The sequence below is a fragment of the Anas acuta genome, chromosome 1 (assembly GCF_963932015.1).
Source record: "Anas acuta chromosome 1, bAnaAcu1.1, whole genome shotgun sequence".
NCBI lineage: Eukaryota > Metazoa > Chordata > Aves > Anseriformes > Anatidae > Anas > Anas acuta.
Window position 1 is genome coordinate 150,727,850 of NC_088979.1, and position 25,227 is coordinate 150,753,076.

Consider the following 25,227-nt stretch of genomic DNA (forward strand, 5'->3'; position numbering starts at 1 on the left):
ACCAGTGGAAATTGCAGCCTGATAAAAAGAAGAAAGAAAGACATCAAGTGAAAAGGCACTAAGAACAGCCTGAAGAAATTTTGGGGGGGCATCAGAGTGGCTAGCATCAAGTTGGAGTTCTAAGCAAAGAAATTGCCTCCTAGATTTTGGCTCATCAAAGGAGCAGTTTCTACTTCCTTGGGAAGCAGAGGCTGTCCCCAGAGAACTTTCTAGATCCATAATTAATTTGTCTCCTTAGCGGAAAACAACATACAGGAGCTTGAACTTCAGCCAACAACTTAACTGAAAAAGATGCAGCACAGTCTCTGGGCGTAAGTCTAGAGCAGGGACCCTATAATGTACATCTGCTCACCTTACCACACACCTCCCAGCAGTGGGATTGCAGATTGTGCTGGGTCTGTCTGGGATGGAGTCATCTTTCCCTGCAGCAGCCCACACAGATACATCCAAAAAGTGTGCGTTCAACGAGGAGCTGGGAGCTGCTGGTGCCAGTGATGATTTATCAATATTTATCTTGACCACCTGTACATCTCGGGTCATCCAGATTTCCTCATATTTGTGTAACAACAAATACTAATAATAATAGACCGAGATTTCAGCTGAATCCAGCAAGGAATTGTTTACCAAACAAAAATCTGTGCTGCTGGCAGGGTCTGAGAAATATCAAAGTGCGAGCTCTGCCCAAGGGTTTCTAAAGACAGGGAACTGACTCCTCCTTCCCGGAGCATAAAGGCAGCATCTTGGTACTTGTGCCTGTCCTCCACCTGCCCTTGTCCTCCTTCGGCACTCCTTCCCATTCTGTTTGTCTATCCCCTACTTTCATCTCTCCTCTGCTCTTAGCTAGCCCCAGGTCAGTGGCCGGGGGGAGCCCTGCTCTTTCTCTCTCTCCCCCGCAGCACAGTGTATGCACAACAGGTCAGCAGCAGCCAGGGAGCAGACACAGAGCTGCCTACGTATCCATCCCTGTATTTTGGATGAGCAAAGAGAAAAAAAAAGGAGATGACTGTAATATTTGGAAGGGATGGGAAGATCAGACAGACCCTTGCCATTTCTCTGTGCACCGGCTTTCCTATCTGCCCCCTCCTGCTCCACTGGAGCCAGAGGGATGTTTTCCCTGTTGACTTCGGTGGCAGCGGGAGCCAGCCACTAATTAGGAGCCAGTATGACAAAGCACGGAGTAGCCTGACACCGCTAGACCACAGGTACCTAGAGGCAGAGGAGACAGCGCCTGCCCAAGGATCAGTTTCATTAAGACGAAGAACATCAAACAGCTCTCCCCGAACTGACATCCATCTGTCAGAGGAGCCAGCAAAGAAAGGCAGAGCTGACAGGGGCCGCAAGGAGAATCTCATTAGGGCGGTTTGAGAGGGGCCCCTTGATGAGAGAGTGGTGGGAACTATCTTCTCTCTCCCATCAGGGCTGGCTCGTGCCTGTCAGCTTGTTGTCTCTGTGCTCGGAGGCTGATGGGGATGGACAGGTAATACCGACGGAGGGCACGGGCACGGGAATGTGACCAGGGAGCAGGCACCGGGCAGAGGGAGAAGTAGTGGAGCAGGGCACCAGAGAGCGAGTGCACGGTGGGAACACTCAAGACCATGACTCAGGTTTTGGCTCCAAGGAGAGGAGATGCTGTAAAGGGCAAGCTACTGCAGCAAGCACCCCAGGGAGAGCGTGGGGGCAGTGAGAGGAGCACCTTACCTCTCCGTGCTCACATGCATGCTATGCGGAGCTGAATACGGATAGCTTGCCTGATTTTTTTTTTTGTTTGGGTACAGCTTTTGCTCCAGGGACACTTCTGCATATCCCTACAAGTTCATCAAAATCTCAGCCCAGCTGAATTAACCCACGGCCCAGCCTGACAGGTAATGATGCTGTTCTTCTCTTGTGGCAGTGGTGATGAGGAAAGACTCCTTCACCCCATGGACAGCAGCAACACACATGTTTGGATGGAAGAGGTGTAACCCAGGGACATCTGACTCTCTGGGTGTGAGGTACAGCGACGTGGATCTTACATAAATCAATGATTTCTGGAAGGCATAGAATCAGGCATTTATTTAGGACCACATCTCTCTCCCAAGGCACTCCTGCTGGTAGCTGCATTCAGCCACTTGCCCTGCAGTACAGCGAGAAGGCAGGAGCGCGAATTCCCCAGCTAGCTCTGATTCAGTAATCATAACAAGTGTTCATTAGTGCCATCATCGTTATTCAGAGTGGTCAGCTGGGCATTGCGCTGCGCTCAAGTGGATCACCAGTCTTTGGTCTCTAGCTCTGACCTTGCAATTGACTGCAAGCCGGTGACATCATGCAGCGTCTCTGGAGGCTTGCATGGGTGATGTGGCTGCCTTTTATTAAAAGTTGCTTCTTGGAATCTCATACTGCAGATTGAAGGTATGATGTGGTCTTTCTTTTACTTAGAAAGCTCACGCTGATGGTCTGTCTTTCAGCCACCCTTTCAGGCTGACACACATGACCTCTCTCTTTTTTTTTTTTTTTTTTTCTAAAGCCCATAGGCTGGGTATGGCCTGCTCATGTGCCTAAGACATATCACAGAAATGTGGCAACACAGGAGACACTCCTTGCTCAAATCAGAGCCTTTGCATGTGTTGTCACGGTCTCAAATCAAAGATACAGCTCACAAACCATGTTCCCAACCAGACCCGAAAGCCACACGATGTTTTCACCTTGTGCTACTGCTGCGCAGTGATAAGACACGTGTGAATTTGTGACCAGCTAAAAAAGTGTTGGAAAGACCTGTTCTGTCCCCAGGAAAGAACGGGCTCGTCAGCCCTGCACCAGGACTTTGCAGTGATGACATCAGCCAGGCTCTGAAGAGCTTTTTGGGATGATGTCACATGGTGCCTCTGCAAATCTGCAGTGCTGATGCTGGCCCTGGTTTAAAGGGTTAGCAGAAATGATGTCAGTCAAGGAGTGAGTCAGAGGCCCCCAAACTGGTGTTCGGTGCAAGGTCACCTACCTGGCTTCGGTTTCTCCTCCAGAATATCTCCCACTTGTCTTGCGTGGCATTTGCCAGTCCTGAGCAAATGTTTCAGATAACGCAGGGCACTAAAAATGGACCTGGGAGCCAGAATCTCACCCTTCAGATCCCTGGGGCTTGCTGCAAAGGTGCTGTCTGCCATCTACAGAGCCTTGCTGGGATGCCTTTCCTTCATTTTTAATTCTCTTCTGAGGACAACCATTCAAATGTGGAGGGTTGTTCCCACCACCTGGCTCGTGCTGCTGTTCCTCCAGCTGGCACTGAGCTGAGCTGCATTTCCCAGTGCATGAGCACTGCAGAAACCATTGTTTTGTCACCACACTTAAGTTTCCCTTGCCCTTGCAGGGTTTGGGAGGGATCTGTTGCTGAGCCCTGACCAAAATGAACGAGTCCCTGAGCACCAGACTTGAATCCTTAAACCTCCACGAGCTGTCAGCACTGGCAGAGAAAGAAGGACCAGAGCCGTGCCCTGAGTGTGACCTCTGTCCATCATCTTCCCTCTCTCTATCACCTCTGAGTCCTTGAGAACTTCTATCTTTGCATCATATACGCTGGGGAAGCACTGGGCTGGGAAGGTGAACACAGCTGCTAACACACCACTAACTCGCTCCACGGGCTGAATCAAACGCCTGCCATTCATCTCCAGCTTCTCCCCAAAAAGGTTTTCTCCCTCCACATCAGTGGGTGGTCCAAGGCAGACAGTTGGTATGCTCAGAGGCTTGAGGGGCAATGCTTCCTTCCTTTCATCTCCCCCTTCCACCCTGCTTTCTGCCTGCTCTGGTCCCATAGGGTCTGGGATGCCTCATGCAAAAGAGAATGTAAGGATCATTTTTCAAGATTTCTGAGCTTAGCACTGAAAGACTGGCCCTCAGCATCTTGAATACCACGTGCAATAATTCTTAACCCCATCCTTATCAGCAGTGCAATCTGACTGGGGAAAAGAACAGACCAAAAGGATGGCAGGCAATCATCTCTGCAGAGGCAACAGGAGCAGGACAGATGATGTGCTCCAGCCCAGCAGGTGCTGGGAAGGAACATGATGCTCCCATCTCCCAAACACCAGGAGTTTGTGGTGAAACAAGGCTGGATCTGCCAGCGGCAGGACCTGGCTGTGCTGTGCTGGCCATTTGGCCCTGCAGAGGAGGCTCCTGCAAGCAGCACTTCAGCTCACCTCCCTCCTTCTGTCTGCCTCTCATGCTCCCCCTCACATGCATGCTGTAGCTGTCTCGGGCTCTCTCACACAGTCTGTCTGTCACGCACGCAGCTCTAACACAAACACAAAAGATATAGGATATGTGTCTCTCACACATTGTATAGGATCCTGCTCCTTCACAGTGTCTCACACACACTGTCTCTCTCCCTCACACCCATGCTTGCATGCACCTCTTTTTCTACTGCCTCATCTTCTTTCTGGCATTGGTGGGAGTTTGAAGGAACAAGGCTGTGTCTTTATTCCCTCTGTTCACAGTATCTCACTCCCTGCTAGTCTGTACCATTTGTTTTGATGTATTACTACTAGTTCCTTTGTTTAGGGCTCAGTTCCCTCCCCTTACAAACTCTTATGGCTTAGCAAGAAACACGTCTCAGTTCCTAGGATTCACCAGACATGCCCTCATTTGCAGGTGCGTGAGGGTTTTGCTGTAGAGTCGGGTCTGTTTGGCTGTATTACCTACCAGAAAGCGATGCTCACAGCATGTGCCAGGTTCATATGCATCAGCCTGAATGCCAGGTTAACCTAAAGAGCAGCTCTGAAAGACCGTGTCAAACTGCAACTCAACTACCTGATAGAAGAGATAACCCTCTTCCTCCTTATTGCAGGTGTGGATTATCACAATGGGTACCCATATGCAAATAGATCATCAAAACAATTCCTTAATCTGCTTCCTTTTCCTTCCAGCTCACCAGTCAGTGTAGGGTATGTTATTGTTTTTACAGCCAGGTCTCTGCAAAAATAAGCATTTATATTTTAACAGTAGAGCTGCTCTAAGTGACAGAACCTCCTATGTTCTGGTTTGCACCCATTGCCCCTTGTCCTGGCACTGGACACCACCAAGAAGAGCTTGGCTCCATCCTCTTTCTTAGTTCCCTTCAATTTAAACACACTGATGAGATCTCCCTCGAGCTTCTCTTCTCCAGGCTGAACAGTCCCAGCTCTCTCAGCCTCTCTTCATAGGAAAGAAGCTCCTGTCTCTTCATCTTAGTGGCACTTCTTGTCCCTCATGTGCCTGAAAATGCTTCCTGGGATTAGCTGCTCCATCACCATCCCAGAGACTGGGGGCAGGCTGACTGACCTGTAGTTCCCTGGGTCCTCCTTTTTGCCCTTCTTGAGGATAGGAGTAATGTTTGCTTTCTTCCAGTCCCTAGGCACTTCTCTCAGTCGCTGTGATTGTTTAAAGGTTATCAGGAGTGACTTCAAAATTACATCAGCCAGCTCCTTTTGCTCTCCTGTGTGCATCCCATTGGGGCCCATGGACTTATAAGCGTTCAGTTTGCTTAAATATTCTCTAACCTGATCCTCTTACACTAGAGTTATGTCTTCCTTGCTCCATATTGTCCCCCTGGTCTCCAGGGTCTGGCATTTCTGAAGGCCAGTCTTGCTAGTAAAGACTAAGGTGAAAAAGGCATTCAGTATCTCAGCCTTTTCCACATCCAGTATCACCAAAGCACATTCCACATTCAGCTCACATTTTCCCAAGCATTCCTTTTGCCACTTATATACTTCTGCACATTTTTGTCAGCTTTAAGGTTTTGGACAGCCATGGAGAACACACCTGGAGGCTTACTCAGATATTCAGCACTGTGTCCCATAGGCAAGTAGTACAGAGCACACCTACCATCTGCTCAAGAAAGGATGAGAAGCTGACTGCAAAGTCGTTAGCACATCTATCATAGATCTTCATCTCCCAGGATCAATCCCACAGGAACTTTCCTGGCTTAAGACCAATCTTGGTTCAGAAGGGGTCATGGATATATGTTTCCTCTTCTTGTTCTATTTTCACCAACAAATTCCTGATTTCTTTACCTTTCCACTCCACCCACACACTCCAGTGTCTTTCATTGTCAGCAGTCACTGACATCAGCTTTCTATCACAAGGCAAATTTTGCTGCTAGGAAGATTCCCAGTGCCATGGCTCTCCCCCTCTCACATGATCTGGCATACCTGGCCTCGGTCACAACACCTGGCAAGGTGCTGGTGAAGGTAATTGTGAAGCCTCTGGTACCCAAGGTCTCCAGGACTGTCCTGATTTATATGGCTTTATTGACAAGAAGCTGAAGCTTCATGCAGCTCTCTTTCCCATTCATTTGATTGCTGTCACGTGCATTTAAGTTTTTGTTTGTTTGTTTGTTTGTTTTCTATCTGAGCATCCCACTTGCCCTTTCAGTCCATGCCAAGCAGTTGCAAGGCCAGAGTTTTATTCAAGCACTTGCTGTGTCCTGGGAGAACTGTCAACAGCAGCTGCAGAAGCCCTGTTCTGAAACCATGAGTCTCACTGCTGCAATGCTGGGAAGCTTCAGATGCAGCTGTTTTTCCATCAGGTCTGTCAGATGATCTTAGCATCAGGCTAAGAGTTATCTAGCATTTCAGACTGCTGCAGCAGCCTCGCTGGATAGACCTTGATACAAGGCTGCCAGATGTTGAACAAGATGTGTAGAAATGTAGAAAAATGAATGCATTGGATCAGCATGAAGGTATATTTGTCACAGTGTTCTGTCTCTGATGAACAGGGCATGAGCCTTCCCTGTTTTATTTTCCCTGATTCTGGTTATCATCAGTTTAAAGACTTCCAGACATCTGGTTTAAAATTCCAATTGAATAAATTCATGGGAAAAAGGAAAAAAGAGAGAGAGAGAGAAGGAGAGAAAGAAAGAAAGAAGGAGAGAAGGAGAGAGAAAGAGAGAAAGAGAGGAAGAAAGAGAGAAAGAAAGAGAGAAAGAGAAAGAGAGAGAGAAAGAGAGAAAGAGATAGAGAAAGAAAGAGAGAAAGAGAGAAAGAGAGAGAGAGAGAGAGAGAGAAAGAGAAAGAAAGAAAGAAAGAAAGAAAGAGAGAGAGAGAGAAAGAGAGAAAGAGAAAGAGAGAAAGAGAGAAAGAGAGAAAGAAAGAGAGAAAGAGAGAGAGAAAGAGAGAGAAAGAGAGAAAGAGAGAAAGAAAGAGAGAAAGAAAGAGAGAAAGAAAGAGAGAAAGAAAGAGAGAAAGAAAGAAAGAAAGAAAGAAAGAAAGAAAGAAAGAAAGAAAGAAAGAAAGAAAGAGAGAAAGAGAAAGAGAGAAAGAGAGAAAGAGAGAAAGAGAGAGAGAGAGAGAGAGAGAGAGAAAGAAAGAAAGAAAGAAAGAAAAAAAGAAAGAAAGAAAGAAAGAAAGAAAGAAAGAAAGAAAGAAAGAAAGAAAGAAAGAAAGAAAGAAAGAAAGAAAGAAAGAAAGAAAGAAAGAAAGAAAGAAAGAAAAAACTATACTTTCAAATACATCTCTCTGACTTGGGTATCATTCAATGGACAGCCTATTATTTGCCCTGTTCTAATATTCTAATACCCTTAGCCTCTGTCTCTGTGCAAGACAAGATACTGGACTAGTTACACTTTTGTGCTGTTAATTCAGCTGTTATAATAGTACATTAGGTTGCATTCATGCCATCTTACTTAGTGGTCACCACTGGAATCTTTGGAGCCTGGCTTCAGGGCTCCTGCAAGTGAAGCAAGAAAAAGTCCTGGTTAACCTATCCATGAACAAGCTGCTAAAAATACCAGAATCACGTGGGATTAAGCTCGATGCAGAGACGCATTTGTTTGTTTAATAGATCACTGCAACACAAGAGTCTGAGGGAGTCATTGAGATTTTCTTTCTCTGCCCACCAAAGCTACTCTCCAACTGAGCTATTACGCATGGAGTCAAATCCTTCTCTGTCCTTCACTATAGACTACAGGTGCTGAGTCTGACCCCTGCTTGTAAGAATTACTTCCTCTGCTTCAGCCATTTCTGAGGTGATGCCTTTACTCAAGTCTGTTGACTTCCTCCATGCTGTGCCCTTTGTATAGAAATTCCAGCCTGTGGGTCTTGCAGGGGGAAGTGCTTAATCCCTCATGGAAGTATTTTCCAGGGAAGCTGCCTGGTTCTGATGGGATGGCACCAGGATAGAAGTGACCTGCCCCTGCCTCCCCTACTGTACAATCAAGGCCATTACCAATAGTGTCACAACTGGGGTAATTTGGGCAGCAATGTAGTGACCTTGAGATTTACACTCTTCTGTAGGAAGATTCACCAATATGCTGGACTGATCACTCCAAAGGCTGCTAGCAACAAGACCAATTCCGTATTTCTCCGAGAGGGTGTAGAAAGGCCAAGCTGGCAAAGGTGACCTCTTCAGAGGGCCCCTACATGCCAACAATTGCAAGTTGAAGAGCTTTCCTTTACAGACAGGCACAATAGGGCTGGGTAAAGAAGTACTTTTCCACCATACCCACAGCCCCAGGTAGCCTGCTCTTCTCAGAGGGGCAGGAAAGACCCCGACCCCTTCTTACAGAGGTGGGATCTGTGTGAGAGCAGAGCTGCCACCAGCAGCAGTGGGTGACCAGGTGCATTTCAGGGCCTAGTGAAGGTCACTCAGGCCTCTGTTTATATGTGCCCTGTGTCCAGCCTTGCTTCTCACCCTTCTCAGCAGCTTGCTCTACTACAGCACCTCCAATGCCACTAAGAAGCAGGACTGCCCTTTTCCTATCCCCAGTGCAAATGCCTTTGGCAGCTCCTCACTTCTCCCCTCTGCCCCGATGGCACCATTCCATGTATCGGCCCTGAAAGGATTGCGCCATTCTCATGGAGTATGGTAACAAAGCCCTGTAAAGCCTCTAATTAACCCTAATTATCTAATTCACCACTTCATCCTGGCAGCTCCTGCCACAAAGTGCTCAACAGACAGTGTCAAAAATACCAATTATCTCCCTGGCTGCCACTTGAGAAGCAGAGAGAAGGAGAAATGGGTGTCACAGGCAGGAAGCCTGGTGGATTACAGTGTCAGAAGACAGACAGAGAAAATGTATTGCAGGGAAACCGAGGCAATAGATCTTTTCCCAGCTTACAAGGAGGGGATGAGAAGCTGGCATCTCATGCATCTTCTGGACCACTGCCCAATCTGAGCAAAGCCCTGCATGAAGCCTGTTTTCCTCCAGATAGTATAGGAATAAGCAGCCATTTTCCTTCGAATGAAGCCCTTCAAATACATGTACAGCTTTTTCAGCCTTTATAGCTTTAACCTGCTGGGCTTAGCACCTCCTTGTCCTGATGAATTTACCTTATGACATAGCTTGGCTTGGCTTGGCCATTTTTGTTGGGTAGCTGCATCACTGTCCTGCAGCTCAAGACCTTGGTTGGACAGCTTGTGGGCCATTTCCAGCTGTTAGGAATCCCCAGTCACACCCTTACACCAACCTCTGGATAAACACCAGCCATTTGAGTAGGGAAGAAGAAAGCCTATGGAAATCCCCCTGCCTGTGTGAGCAGATGACAGCCAGCAGCTGCGGCTGGCTCATGCCTGTTTGCTCACAGGTCTGTGGGCAACCCTGGCTCTTCCTCATTCTTCCTGCCTAGCTGTGCTTCTCCCTCCTTCAGCCACTTCACACCAGAGGTCCTCAGTTCCCCCAGCCCTTTCTTCAAGCTCCATCTTGTTATTCAGGTCCCATTTGTCCCTCGGTACTCATGGCAGTGCCTCCACTGTCTTTGGAGCTGGAGCAAGACAAGCGGGACAAAGCATTGGGCCGGAAAATTGGGTGCAGAAGTTGCAATGAATTCTTAATGATGCCCTTTCTGGCGACATATACAGCGAGATGGAGCTGAATGCTTTTCTTTTTTAAGTGTTTCTTATTTAAAAAATGATGAGGCTTTTGATCCATTTTCCACAGTAATGTTGGCTGGGCCCCTGCTTACTTCTGCCTTGCTCAGCAAGAGTCACCAGGACAGGTCCTCGGACTCACTTTCAGTGATGCTCCTTCCTCCTTTGAAGATGTGTACTATCAGTCCCTGACTAGTCTGGCAATTCCACTATAAGAAGCATCATATAACCATGTTGTGAGAGACAGACCCTGTCCCAGGGAACTCGATGAGGGAAGGGAGGACACAGCCCCTCGTTTGATGCTTGGGAAGCCAAGGAATGGAGCATCATTGTAAGTACGCATGTGAACCTTGGGTATTCAAGTGATCCTTCCATCCCCCTTATCCCTTCACTCCTAAATCTTTCACTCATACTGTTCATGTTCGCCTTCTCTCTCTTTGTGCTTCTTCCATGGATGAGGAAGGAGATGTAGGGGTTGTTCAGTGACACCCTCTGTTCCCCTGATAAAGGGTGAGTATGGCCTGTGCAATTATTCTCCCAAATCCCCTTGGGTTCTATACAGATCTCACTCTATCCTCCAGCTCTACAAGACCCATGGCTTTGTGTGTTAATTAAGAGCACACCCAAGACCTGGGGAGAGATGTGGGCCTGACTGTTCCACAGATTGCAATACTCTCTTCCCTCTGAGGAGACAGTGCATCAGCAGTGGGACAAATATCAGCAGTGTGACCCTCATACCCTCATGTATTTTTACTCATTGCCCTTCAGAGCTGTTAGTTACTGGTTTCACTGAAGCTGACCTTGTTTGGAGGGGGCAGGTTCCTCATCATGTTCTCTTAGACCTCACCTGACCCCAAGGTGTCATGATTGCTCAGGGTGCCCAGGCACTGGTGCTCCAGAGAACAGAGTTAGTCCCCAGCCTGACCTGGCTATAACAGCCTGCAGGATGTGGATAGAAAATTAAGGTTCAGAGAGGATATTACCCTTGCAGGGAAACAGAATTCATTTGTCAAGCTGCAGTTCCACCAGTGGTGCTCTTCCAGTCCAGACAGTCAGTCCAGGAGAGGGCAATATTGCCCACATGCCTGTACATTTCACAACACATACTCACATGTGCGCACACACACACACAAAGAGATCCCAGCAGTCCCATATGATTTCCAGCAAAAGGCTCTGTGGCTTCCTGTGCTGCAGCAAATGATTGCTTGGATAAGTTACTGAACTTCATGGGGATGATAAAGAACTGAGATAGCATGAACCAAGCACAAGACAGCAAGACAGCAGGAACCAAGCACAAGATGTCACGATATGGGTTTCCTGAGTCTGCAGCCAGCCTAGAACATGGGTTTATAAAGCTGCAGTGTTCTTCTAAGTTAGCTCACACTGGCCACCCAGCTGACCATCCCTCACACTGTCTCCTGCAGCCACTTCACTGCTCCCAACACAGCACTTGGGTCTTTCTCTAACTCCTTGATGCAGCTGTTTTGGTGCACCAGATAGGTTTAGGAGGCAGAGGTCAACATGGTTTGCTGCAGGGACTGCATCAGATGGACACAGTTATATTCAGAGGCACTTGAGAGAACAACACAGACTCTCAGAAGCCGCTGACACCTTGTCCCTTCCCCAGAGGCACACAGTCTGACACAGCGCTGTGCAGAGCAGAGGAATCCCAGGGTCTCTGGAGTCAGCCAAAGGCTGTTTAAATACCAGCACTGCTTAACTCTTTCCTTTTGACCCAGAGGGCTGACTACTGTCCTTCAATGTGCCCCCAACACAGAGATTCAACAATCTCTGCCTGGCTTCAGGACATTCATGACTTCTCCAGCCCTGACAGTCTTTCCTTCCCAAAGCTTTCTGCTCCCCCTACATGGCAGCTGCAAATACATCTTGTCCTTTCTCATCCCTGTGGCAGAGCAACCAGATGAAATGCAGGGACTGTGGAGACAAAATTGAATTTAGCAACAAAATAAACAGCATGGGGGCACTCTACTGATTAGATTACACCAGTTTAAAAGTTGTTCCTCTCAAGGTTTGAGATTCCCTGTCTCTGTCAGCCCAGATCCCTGCACTGCAGAGGTGCAGGTGTCAGGAATTCCTCTTTGACCCAAAGATCCAACTTTCCACCAAGCACTTGAAATTCTGATTAACCTTAGCAGAGCTCCACTTTGTTACGCACTATTGTCCATCCCCGAGAGATGCAGAGCCCAGCACTATCCCTTCCTACACTCAGACATCCTTCCCAGGACCAAGGAAGAACACATTAGACTGTGAAGCATCTGCCTGTAGTAGGCAGCTGCCCCCAAGGCTGCTCTAAAATCAATTCAAGCATCAATAAGTGTTGCCAGCTTCTGTGGCATATATATCCAGGAGCTGAAAGTCACTGTTGTGTCCATATTCGCATTCACCTCCCCACCCCCGACTGCTTATTTCTGCCCTTTTCTACTCCAGGAACAGAGGCTGCGAACAGCTAGTCCCAGCAGCTGCCTCCAAGAAGGAAGCTCAGAAGCCACGGTTAGACGTGTTTGATCAAAGCTGGACATGCACGGTCAAAAGACATAAATCTCTGAGCCAAGCAGCACTAACCCTCTTGGAGAGACTGGAAATGAGAAAAAAAATCAGGAGCTGGAGAAGAGAGAAGACATTTAAGAGAATAGCTGCTATGTCACCATGAACAAATTGGCCTAATTATGTGTATAAATGCACCAATACACACAGATTTGCTAGCTGTATCCTTGCCTTGAAATATTGATGCTTAGGAAGAGCTGAGATCAGGATATCTGCTGGTGGATTAGGTTACAGATTGCTTAGTCACTACCCATGGCCAAATCACCTGGCTTGGAGTGTGTTTCTCCGGACAGCTCTGGAGCTTGGCAGAGGAAGCCTCTTACCACCAGCTGAGGATTTGTGGTGTAGTTGGTAGGTGAGGAAGCTCTGTCCTACACCCAGGCAGTGCTGTATGCATGCCTTGGACAGGATGTGAGCTGGGTGCTGAGCAGTAGAGGACCAATATCATGGCAGAACTGAGGACTCAGCAAAAACGAGGATGCATCCACACAGTGCTCCACAATAAGATAACCTCCAAGTGCAGAGAAAAGTGCTTTAGTGGGACGCAGATATCCAGAATCCTTCCCCCACACCCTCACCCAGCTTTCTCAGTTTCCCCCTTATTCCGTTCCCTCCATCCCATCCCACCTCCTGTGCAAGACAAGGCTGGGAAAAACGGACTCAGAAGCAGCTTTTCATATTTTTTGTTTGTTGTTTTTTTGGATTTTTTGTCGCTTTTTTTTAAATAAGAAATTTATTGCAAATATAGAAATTGATTTTCTCCATACAGGAATCTCCGAGTTGAGGAAAAACGATTTCGTGCCATTCAGTTTTAAAACAGGAAAAGAAAGAAGAAAAAGAAAAGAGAGAGAGAGAAAGAAAAGGAAGAGAAAGAAAGAGAAATCCAAAAGAAGGAAAGAAAAACAAAAAATAAAAGAACAGAGAAAAGAACATAACTCCAACTCAAATGTGTCCATACACAACCGGGGGGGGTCACAGGGTTGTTGCGGAAAGAGGAACACCAAAGAGGCCACAAGGAGCCAGTCCCAGCAGCTGCCTCCGAGGCCCTTCTTTACATTCAAGGGGAGCCCCCCCTTGGCTCTTTGCCCCCGCAGCTGCCCACCCCTTCCCACCCCCTCGCCCCAGGTGCTGTGCTTGTGGATGGACCAGCGGTACCAGCCCCGGTGGACCTCGCCTGACCCAGCCGGCTCCTTCTTCCCCCCAGGGAGAGGGGGAGAGCAGGCGGTGGGAGCAGGCCACCGAAGAGCAAGGCCTCACAGTGGCGGTGGTGGTGACGGGGAGGCGAAGGCCAAGCCAAACGCGCGAGGATGGGGCGGACAGAGGGGGACCCGTGAGAGGGGGAGAGAGGAGAAGGGTTGAAGGGGGGTGGGTTAGAGCTGCCATGGCAGGGCTGCATGGGGAGAGGTATAGGGAGAGCTTCCCACAGCGGGGAAGAAACGGGGAGGCAGATCAAGACAGCCCCTCACAGCGCAAGAGCAAAGTGGCTGGAGGGACAGGGTGCATGTGTGTGTATGGGGGAGGCAACAGACACCCCCCTCTGCCCCTTGGTTGGGGAAAGACCCCAAAACACCTGCCTCAGCCAGGGTAGGGAGCGGGCAGCTGAGGTGGGGCAGGCTCCTCCAGCCCTACGAGAGATCCTCGTAGCCTGGTGGAGGGTGGCGCTCAGTGTCCTTCCCACACCGAGTCACCCCGAAGGTGCTCCCTCCTGCTCGGGGGGTGGGACATCAGCAGCAGGCTGGCTCCCACAAGAGGACGTGGCTCCATGAGCGCAGCTTGTGCTGAAGGAGGTGGTGGCGGTGGAAGAAGAGCGTTCTCCAGGTTCCCAGAGGCCTTGTGTGCTTCCAGACGCAGCCGAGCTCTCTGGTCAGCAACAAGCATGGCAAATGTGCTTTCAGGGCCGTGGCTCCAGCTCCTGCCCGTGTGGCAGCTGCCCGACCTGTTGCGTTGAGCTCTGCCCTACAGAGAGCGGCCTCAGCTCATCATGAAGTCTGCCCAGCTTTTCTCTTCAGGCATTGACTTACTCCCCACCTCCTCTCCCCCTGTGCATTCAGTTCTTTCTCTCACTGGTCCTTTCTATCCTATTCTTTCCTGTGCGTCCATCTCTTCCCCTGTTCCTTCCATCCTATCCCTCTTCTCTGCTCCCTCCCTCTCCCTGTTTCCTCCTAGCACCCTCCCCATCCCTTGGTCCTTTCAGTACGGCAGACCCTGCTCATCCCTGCTGTCTCTGCCCCTTCTTTCTCTTCCTTGGCTCCTTTTTTCCCTCCTGCATCTCCCCCTCCTTCCCCCAAGCCTTCCTGGCAGAGCCTCCTCCAGGAAGGCAGGCTGATTAGCATTGCAAACACACAGAGGCCTCCTCAGCCTGACATAAATCTTCATTTGTCAGTCATGAATATTTCACACCTGCCTCGGGAGGGATTTATTCAGCACGGAAGAGTGGGGAGCGGGCGAGGGGAACGTGGCACTGGAGCAGGAGCTGGGGCAGCACCCGCAGGGGTGGGGAAGGGCTCTGCACCACGGGAACAGCACACCTAGGGTCTCACGTTCACCTTTCTGGGTGTGGGAATCCAGCCCAGCTCCCCTGGGCCTGTTCTTGGGAGAAAGGGCAGGTCAGCACCCTTCCTCATTCCTCACCCTCTGCTCTTCTCAGGGAGGCGAACTAAACCCTTGATTTTCCCTGTCGGGAGTCACCAACCCAGAAATAAAGTGTGAAGGGGGCTGGTCCTGGTTCTGCCCCATGGATTCACTTTGCCCAGGGGTGAGCCTGCCAGAGAGGGCTTCGAAACTTCAGGTTTTTCTTTGGGCCTTTTTCCACCATGGTGGTCTTAGAGTTGTGGTTGGGCCCTGCCCTCTGCCAGGGCCACCCACAGGAGAGGAGGAGTAGGACAGACCTAACCCAAAGCCTCCTGCAATCAGTAAGAGGAAGGTGGTGAGAGGTCTTCCAGCGACCGCAACAGGCTCCAAATCAAGCTTTTACTGTGACAGAGATTTCTCTTCAGGTGAGGTAGTCCTTGCTCCCCCAAGAATGGCCTTGCTTGTAGATCTGGGGAAGGTGAAACCAGGGCAGATGGGTGGTAGTGACCGTTTCTCTTATGAGATCTGTCTCGATGGACCTCACTCCTTTTTCTAAATAATTAGGAGAAATGATGACCACTAGAAAGAACAGGCCTTTGGTATATAACACATCCCCCTTCATACACGCAATCCTGAAAAGCAGCTAAGAGACCACATTTAGGGCAAGGGGAAGGGGCACTGAAAAGAGGAGGGAGAGTTTTTTATGAGGCTGATTGGGTTGGGATCTCTTGGGGTTGTGTTCCCTCCCAAACTGGTAGGAGTCTCTCATAAAATCACATCGGGGATGAAGGAAAGGAGCACGGAAAACAGGGACAAGGATGGGTGAGACATTGGGGGGGAGGTTAAATTCCAACAAACTGGCACATACACAACAGGTGTTTGCTCAGAAAAATACAGTAAAATCATCATGCAAATATAACGTTAAATCTGCTTTCCTCCAACAGGGCTGGCGTCACTTCGTGAGCCCTCATCCCTGGGGAAGGAGCAGGACAAGGAAGAAGGGAGGAGGAAGGAAGGTGGGACACTTTGTTCCCCTTCCTTGCCCTCTTCCTCCCACAGAACAGTCCATCTTGTGCAAACTTCACCCACTGGTTTGGAGTGGGGGGCTATACTGGGGAGAGAAATGGCTTATCCCCCACACCCAGCCTTACCCCCACCACAGGCAAAAGAAGGGCTTGATGATACTTGTATTCCTGACCATTCTGCCTTGCTGGGGTGATGAGCAGAGGGAGCAGAAACCATTACAGGTTAAGGCTCCCCAAAAAAACCTATATGAGCAGAACTCGTTACAAGACCATAAAGCAGAGGAGAAGCACAGGGAGGGAAGAGGCGGGGAGCGGAACAGGATGCCATCCCCCTGTGCCTGACATCCTCCTTTTCCTGTCCAATTCTGTGGCCCAGCCTTTAGCCTTTCCTGGAAGAGCTGCCGCTCTGGAAGACCACTGGGCCTGTTCCACATGGCAGCTGGAGAGGTCCCTGCTGTGCCTAACCACCTCTCACAGCATTTGCCTGCCTTGACTTGCTGCATTGTCCCAGCTTGGAGGAACACCCAGCAGCAGCGCTGTCCTTCATCATTCTGCACACACACACCCCTTCTGCTGCCTTGCACTGACTCTTACAGGGTGGAGTCAGTCCCACAGATACCTCTGGACTCGAGGCAAAATGATGCTCTGGCTGCGGGGGAATGTGGCTGACAGTGAAGGAGGCTGAGGCAATGGGATCCAGAGCTGGCTTAGGATTGTTACTCTCAGCATCCCTACAAAGAAGGGATGCCAAGGATCTTCACAGGCTTAGACCTTGAGGTGTACCACTCTGATTTTTGCGCACCAGGCTCTGCCTACTGCTGCTCCTCACTTTTAGAAGATGAAGCTATGTTACCTCCAGCACTGAAACCAGCTGTCAGAGCTGGCAACACTATGATCTGACAAATAACGCGCAGGCAGCACATAAACACCTCCCAAAGAAGGTACTTCACACCCATCCTTTTCCCAGGGCCCCCAAACACATTGGAGCCCCAGAGGAGCACCTCAGAAAGGAAATAGCCACTTGGGAAAGGCCAACACAACACAGGCCCTCACTCTCATCCTGGTAGGTGTGAACGATAGTCAAGAACGATTGGGGTGTGCAGCTCATAACACAATGCTGCATAAAAAATGCACTATGGATGCACTAAGCAGGCAGCCACCCCTGCCTGACAAGGAAACTCTGGGAGAGAGGGTGCCAGGATTGTGCTTTGTTGGGCTGCTCAGAAACAGGGTGAAGTGGAGAGGGCAATATGCTCATTCCCAACACTGTGGCAGCTCTTCTATCCAAGGGAGAGAGGCTGGGACCTAGCAAGGAAAACTTGTGTTGTGTTTTTTTTTTTGACAAGATGTTAAAGAGTCCCTAAGAAAAGTCTGTCACAGCTAACTGTGAGGAGGTGGAGGATTTAGGAGGTGGTAAGTTTGTTCTGACTCTTAAGTATTAAGAGCCTCTTAAGTATTCAGAGGAACACTGTTATCCAGAGGCTAGTATCCTCCTCTACCCCAGCACACCATATGGCTGCACACTCAAAGGCAGCTTCTTTTGGAGCAAACCCTCCTGGGCTGCTCCAGGGCCCACTCTCACATCCCTTTTATTTCCTGTGCTTTTGCCTTCACCCTACGTTATCTCCTATTCATGCCAAAGTATTCAAAGCCTATGCAAGTGGAAGCCACTCAGTGTCTTTTCTACGAACCCAGTGCTTTCTAAGCAATAGAAATCCTATTTTTGCATTCAACTCTCCTGAGGAAAGCAAGGAGGATGTCTGATGCTCCTCTACCCCTCTCCCAACATGATGCAAGTCAGTCGGGAAGCTCTACAGAAGCTTTGCGTGCAAGTTGTTCTGCTTAGCTCCTCTCCACATCCCTTTCTCATAATAAGGGAGGCAAACCAGTGTACCAAACCTGCTCCTCAGGTCAGCCTCAGCATGGGTGTGCATGGTGGGAAATGGTAGGACCCAAATGGTGGGAAATGGTAGGACCTATGACACCCATGGAGACATAGGAACCCCTCACACCTCTGAAAGACTGGACTTTCATGACTCCTCCTCCACCTTTCCTTGAGGACCTGACTTGATGTGCAAAAGAGCACAGACATACCCCCAGATAACTGGCTCTGAGCAGGCCTGTCACTCCGGGATCGCTGGTGTTCAACATCAATAGCATGGTGGGAGAAGGGGAGAGGGGAGAGCAGCGAGGGCACAGAGCCTGTTGTGTGGTAAGTCTACCTCCTGTCCATCACACTCTCCTTCCTCTGAGGATGATGGAGGTTCCTGAAATATCTAGACGAAAAGTGCAAGCCTAGGGAGATGGGTAGGGAAGAGGAAAAGGAAAAGGAGTGAGAGAACTTCTTCCAACAAATCCCACCTAACTTGGAAGGGGACAGAAGAGAGAGTAAAGCCTCAACTGCCAAAGGATATGGGGGGGGGGAAATTAATGTGACAGAAAATTTGGAAAAGTAGGTGTATGAAGTGGGCAGAGAAGCTCTCTAAACCAAAGTTCTCCCCTCCCACCGAAAAGAAAAATCATCTCTCAAGCAGCAAGAGGAACAGAAAGAGCAATAGTTCACAGCTGAGTTCCATGCCTGGTGAGTGTCCGTCCCTGCCCATCCCCTGCCACCACTGCCACCCCCTCCCAGTGCCACCCACCCGCACTCCAGTGCTGTTACCACAGTGTCAGAGCAGGACTCTCCTCCCAACCATCTGCAGGCAGAACAATGGTCCCCGTAACACAGTAGAGACAATTCGGCATATGTGTGTGTGTGTGTCTGTGTGTGTGAGAGTTTTTTCTGTTGTTGTAAACTTTAAGAAACAATTCTGTCAGTTTTGTATTTGTCGGGAGTATTTTGTTGTTGGTTTATTTTTCACAGTCAAGTGGCATTTTTTTTTTCTTTCTGGTTGTTGGGGGGAGGGGGTCTTGTTTTGTATTGTTTCCTTGGAAAGAATAGGGGAGAGTCACAGCTTCTGCTGAGCAGAGACTCCTTTCCAGTAATCCAGGATGTCATGCAGATCCTCGTCCTTGGCAAACTGCACTTTCTTCCGCAGGGCATGCCCAGCCGCCATGTAAACCTCCTCCCTGTGGTGCTTCTTGTAAGGCCGGAATCGCTCCCAGATCTTGTGGGTGCTCTCCGATGAGTACTCAGGGCTGGAGGAGTAACCCGAGAAGTAGTGTCTGGGGGAGAGCTGGGAATAGGTGGAGTCTCGCTTGGAGCGGGAGAGTGGCTTGAGGAACGACACGCGCTGGCTCAAGGTGTCAGCACTTTCCTCGTAGTACAGGGCCGGGAAGGAGTGTCGGTGCTCGCTGCAGTGGTACGAAGGCTTGACCTCCAAGTGGTGGATGGCGCCCGGGGACACCAAGGGAAGACGATCCAAAGGGCTGTTGAGCGGGCTGCCCTTCTCGATGTATTTGGAGTCAGACTTGCTCAGTGGCGGGTGGTCAGGCACATCCAGGCTGAAGACCTTGGCGCTCTTGATGGAGCCGCTGGAGGAGACGCTGCAGGTCTTTCTGGCCACGGCAGCATCAGCACTGAGCTGGCGCTGCAACGGGTGGTGGGAGCTTTCCTTGTAGGGTGGGGAAAGAAAGCTGGGCCGCTCTAGCCCACCCGAGGAACTGGCAGGTATGGACTGGCACTCAAAGGCCATGTCTGAGTCTACGCCAGTCCCACCACCCAGGAAAGAGGCCGTGTCCAGCTTGAGGGCATCAATACAGTTGTTGATGATCTGGTTGACCTTGTCTACCTCCTTGGCAATAGTAGAGATCTCAGCAGCTGAGCCTTGCCCATTGTCAAGCTCCCTCAGGTCCTCATCCCGCTGGGTCCGTTCCAGACCATCCCCACCACCAGTCCGCACCTCAATGTAGTTGCCTTTCGTGGTGACTTTGGGGGTCTCCATACCAGCCTCCATTGACTTTGGTGGGGGCAACTTCTCCCCAATCATGGAAGGGATGGAGGACATCCGTGAGACGGGGATCACTGGTGGCTCACCCAGTTTCTGGGAAGGATGGACCATGGTGCTGGTATCAATATCTGATCCATAACGCATTTCCAGGATGGTCTTTTTGACATTGAGGGACTTCTGTTTCTCTTCCTGCATCCTCCGCTTCCGCAGGCAGTAGTACACCACCCCCAGGACAATGACCATCCCGAAAAGGCAACCCAGGGTGGTCATGATATAGTGTGTGGTGGTGGAAGTACTGGAAATGGGGTCCTCCCTGCCTTTGCTCCTGGTTGCAAAGGTCAGGCAAGTGTGGTTGTAGCGCCTGTTGTTGCGGATGGAGGCCACACAGAAAGTGTAATCAGTGTGGGCCTTCAACTTGTTGACAGTGACGTACTCCTTCTTGCTCTTCAGTGTCGCAATGTCAGACACGTAGCTGTTGTTGTACTGGACCAGCACGTACATCTTACTGTAGGGCATGGGGATGGTCACCATCAGGATGGCTGAGGTGATGGTGACATCGTGGAGCTTGATGCTGGGGCTGAAGGAGGAGTCGGTGGTGGAGGAGGCTGGAGGCTTGACGGAGAGGAAGTCCCCGGGGCTGATGGCTGAGCCCTCATCCAAGTCTCGCTGGGAGTCGGGGGTGTAAGGGGTGGGGTTGACCCTGGAGAGGGAGGGGATGGTGCCACCTCTGCACATGGACTGGAAGATAGTGATGGCATTGCGGTTGTGGTGAGGCCGAGGTACCAGGAGCGGGTACCCGGCAAACTCCCGCGGCGTCTCACACTGGAGCCGGTCGTAGTTCTTGGTGACGTTGTTGAAGAGCGCCAGCCAGTTAAGAAAGCTGTAGAGGCTACAGTCACAGTTGAAGGGGTTGCCTGCCAGCTCACACACCATCAGATTGCTCAAGCTGGTGAACGTGTTGCCTTCCAGGCGGCTGAGACGGTTCGACGACAGGTCGATGCTAATCAGGCTGGGGCACTCAGAGAAGGCAGTAGGGGTGACCAGCTCTATCAGGTTGTGCTGCACGAATAGGAACTGGAGCCGGGCCATGCCCCTCAACATGCCCTCTGTCAGGTTTGTGAGTTTGTTGTAGCCCAGCTGCAAGACCTGGAGGTTTGTCTGGCCCATGAAAGCCCCATCCTCGATGTAGGAGATCTCGTTCTTGGTCAGGTTCAGGTCGGTCAGGTTGCCGAAGCGGTTGAGGGAGGAGTACAGCACCACTTTGAGCTTATTCTCGTTGAGACGCAAGTCATGCACCGTGCTGTTGATGTGCTGGGGGATGGTCTCGTACGGGGGCTGGTTCTGGCTGCAGATGGCCAGCCACACATAACCTTTGTCCCCCTCGATCAGCCAGCAGTCACCTCGCACAGTGCCGGGGGAAAACAAGCAGAGCAGGGCAGCTGCCCACAACCCCAGGCACATCATGGTCTGCAGTGGTGCCCTCATCAGGCCAAAAAAGAAAAAGAAAAAGGAAAAAAAAAAGGAGAAAAAAAAAAGCAACAAAAAATACAAATTCCAGGACCACAGCAAAAGGAAAATTGGGGGCAGAGGAAAGAGAAAGGGGGTAGTAAATAGGGGTTTAGCAACAGAAGTCCATGAGCACCCCAGTCCTATTGGGTGTCAACGCCATCATTTCTTCTTGCCCTCTGGGTCAAGCCAGGAGCATGGAGCAGGGAGGAGACATGCAGTGTGCTTCCAGCACACCCAAAAGCTGCCACCAAGGATGAGTGGTCTGGAAGGGAACACTTTGTGCTTCTTTTCTAAACAGAAATTCAGACTGAGGACAGAGAATCTTCTTTGATGCTCAAGAGCGACTGTCCCACTTCTTCCGCTGTCTTCCCTCCCACCCACCCCCCACCCACACCGAACCCACCCCAAAACAAACCCAAGCCCTCCCCCCTCTAGTCTTCCCCTGCCCCTCCACGGTGTGATTTGGAAGAATAAGGCAGGGCTGCCTCCTCTGTCGCTCACGCTCCCTCCGTTCCTCCTCCTCCTCCTCTTCCTTCTCTCCCGGGTTCCCTCGGAGAAGCTTCAGAGCTTCAGATCAAACATGTCGAAAACAAAAATACAGAGAGGGAAAGAGCGAGCGCACATGAGAGAGATCCATCTGTCACTGGAATCTGGAAAAGAAAGCACACGGGAGACAAGAAGAGGCATCAGTTGGGGGATCTTTGTGATAAGAGTGTAGATGATGAGGTTTGGTGAGAAGAGGGAGATGGAGAAGAGACAGCACTGGGAGGGGGTGCAGGCAAAAGGAGGAGTGGGACCAGCTGCCTTGCTGATAAGCCTTTGAGAAGGGAACCCTCAGGACATATAATCTCATACTGGGGGTACGCAGAAGCGTACGCGAGCTGCGTTATGCAATGTAATCACAGCCAGGGGCACGGGGGAAGGCAGCAGAGTGGGGGCAGGAGGGGAAGGGAAGAGAGGCTGGGGAACAAATGGCTGCTGTTGCGCTCAGCTCAGAACTGCTAGTGTAAACACAGGCAAGCCCCAAACACAGCCAAAGCCAAGGATTTTCGGCTGCCTGAAAGCCATGTACACAGAATGCATGAAGCAATGAAAATGCAAACAAGCCTTCTTCCCCAACCCCCTCCCAAACAAAATTAAAAACAAAGCAAAGCACTTTTTAATTTGTTTCCTCCCTTCCCTGATGCAAGAGGGATAAATAATTCAAGCCACGTGTAACCACTTGTGCTCTAAACATTTTTCCTGCCTCTTGGTGCAGGGATAAGGCTGTTGAGGTGAGCCAGCCTGGTCGGAGCATGCAGGGGAGCAGGACGTAGGCAGCATATCAAATACCAGCCCCCAGTCTCCCACCCAGCAATCCCAGCAGTACCCAGCTTAAGGACATCGCCCACCTACCCCACCAAAGTACATTTGCCTTAATGGATCCCTGGGATTTGGGCAAGCTCCTGGTCCTGACCGGGAAGGGCAGCTTGGAGCACCCTTCCCTCTGGCCATGGCGTCAACCCTCATCCCAGTGTCCTGAGACAGGAGCCTGGCAGAAGCGCCTTCAAGCAGCGTGGAGAAAATCATTTCATGCAGCAAAGAAAATATGTGGGCACTGGACTTTTTTGTTTTAACTTTCATAGAAAATATATTTTTTTAAAGGGATTCTTAGTTGTGAAGAATAAAGATCCCCTCTAGCGCCTTTTTTTTGGGGGGAGGGGAGGCTGCTCGCTAAAGATACTGCTGAAGCTTTTGCTGCAAAAGCTGAACCAATTTCTAGCACAGAGACACAAAGGGCAGAAGTAAAATGAAGGAAGATAAATGGAGGAGGAGTGAGTGAACCCTTGAGGAACAAGGCTTACGTCTGTGGAGAAATCTGAGCTGATTTGGGTCTGTGGAATTACCAGGCCAGCTGGATTAAGGGATCAGAGATAGTGTCACAGAGAAACACTTAAATATTCAATAATCCAAAAAGGAAAGCCAAGACAGAGAAGGGGAGGGGAAGAAGAGCTAGACCAATGGAAAAGATAAAGTCTCTGTTCCCCACAGCTTGTCATCCGAGGCCGCCAAACTCAGGCCGTTTGTGATTGTCTTATGGTGTCCTCCAGCTGCTGCCTCGTGTTCAGCTTTGCATCAGCCAGCACTGAAGCAGAAGGCAGAGGTTTTTAGTCCCTTGCTTTGTTTCTCAGCCCTATAATCCAATGAGAAATAATTTCCTGACACTGCCTCCCCAGATGCATCAGACGGGAGGCACAGCTGGCTCTCCACAGGTGGGCACCCACAGAGCTCTGGCATCCCTCAGGGTCAGTCCCCTGCCTCGTCCCAACCTTTTCCCCAACCATCTCTGCCCCTTTGCCTTCCTCTAATGTTCATTCACCTTGCCCAGTCTTCTCTGCAGAATAAATGAGCAGCAGACACATCTTTTGGCACATCAGTACCCAAAGTATGTCCACCCCAGGAGAGGCCAGGGGCAACCCCTGAGCAAGTAGTGAAAAATTTAGCCTGGGTTTCTCTTGCTAGCATCCTTCTCTGAGCATTACCCTTTGGCTTTATCCTCACCAACCCCCCAAAACAATATCAAGCTACATACAGAAAGGTCCCAGTCCATTTGCTTTGACTCCTTCTGGCAGCACAGGCTGTTCTAAACGCTGTACTGAAGTTGTTATTGCCTGCTGTGGCTTGTTCGTGGTGCATGGGGAGCAACGCTGAGGCCATGACCACATTCCTCTGCAGCAGCCCCAGCAATCTCTGAAACCCATCCCCACAGAGAGGGCTTGGAAGGAGAAATGTTCTAAAAGCCTGGAAAGAGGTGGCAGGGTGCGGGGGTGGAAGGAAATGAAGGTGGTGTTTATCCTTGCTATGTGCCAAAAACACAGGGATCATGCAGAGAAGTCCTGCTTCCCATCCACCTCCCACCTCTGCAACCTTGCCTCTGCTGCAGGCCAAAGGAAGGGCCAAAACGCTCCTGAAGTCAGATTCATCGGTCCTTTTAGGCCCTCACGAACACTGTCATAGAAGAAATATGCAAGCCCTTACCATTCCCCCAGCAGCTCCTATCTCCCCATTATCACATAGGCTTTAAGGACCCTGACACCAACCCAAACTGGGGCCTCCCTGGTGGCTCCTGTGGGCCAGGACCCCATTTCAGCTCAGCCTGGGGCCTGAAGTCCCTGCAATTCTCAGAGATCCTGATGGCACAGGAGTACAGATGCTAGTTGGATGGCCAGCTATGAGGACGGGTTAAAATACAAAGACTGAAACCATGAACAGGGATGGTGTGGGGAATGAGGACAACTCGGGGGCTGGGCAGGGGTTGGATGGGCCATGACTGAGGGAGGATACAAGGTCTAGGATATGAGGATATGAGGGTATGAGGTCTAGGATATGAGGTCTAGAGGGCATGGTGTGAAAAGGCAACCAGAAAAGCCACGCACAGCAGCAGTTTGGGCCTGCAATCCTGACCTTGCCAACCTTGTCCTCCTGGGGCCCAGTGCTCCGAAAAAGCCAGCACTTAATTCTACCATTGCTTAAACGGTGCTAAGAGCCTCACATTAGAAATGCATGCATTAAAAACCTGCCAAACACTCTTGGCTCCTCTGGGGACACCCCGAAACCAGGCCAAGGCTCCCGCTGCTTTCTTCCACTTTGTGCTGAAGCTGGGAATCAGCCCTCCCAGCTCAGCATGCTGCCTGCTGCCGGGAGGCATCGGGGTGCAAATACCACCTTTAAAATGCTCTCCCGTGTTGGCTTCAGAGCCCTTCTGAGATTTCTCTAACTGCTTTCCAGAAAAGGGGAGCTGCCTTTCCCAGTGTGCTTGTTTTTTTTTTTTTCATTCACTTGAAGGAATTCTCCACGGCTGCCAGATAATTCCTGTA

At 50.2% G+C, this 25,227-nt stretch overlaps 1 protein-coding gene and 1 long non-coding RNA gene across 2 annotated transcripts in view; both read right to left on the reverse strand.

Annotated features, from left to right (window-relative positions):
* Positions 1-13,059: 13,059 nt before the first annotated feature.
* On the reverse strand, positions 13,060-21,748 carry ELFN2 (extracellular leucine rich repeat and fibronectin type III domain containing 2). The gene has a single exon (XM_068665642.1). It carries the CDS (start codon positions 21,344-21,346, stop codon positions 18,920-18,922), a length of 2,427 nt encoding a protein of 808 aa, XP_068521743.1. The 5' UTR covers positions 21,347-21,748; the 3' UTR covers positions 13,060-18,919.
* Positions 21,749-21,793: 45 nt separating this feature from the next.
* Positions 21,794-25,227, reverse strand: part of LOC137847368 (uncharacterized) — a 40,442-nt gene continuing 37,008 nt past the window's right edge. Inside the window, exon 3 of the long non-coding RNA XR_011090926.1 lies at positions 21,794-22,020. This is a non-coding gene — a long non-coding RNA (uncharacterized lncRNA). The remainder of the gene's footprint in view (positions 22,021-25,227) is intronic.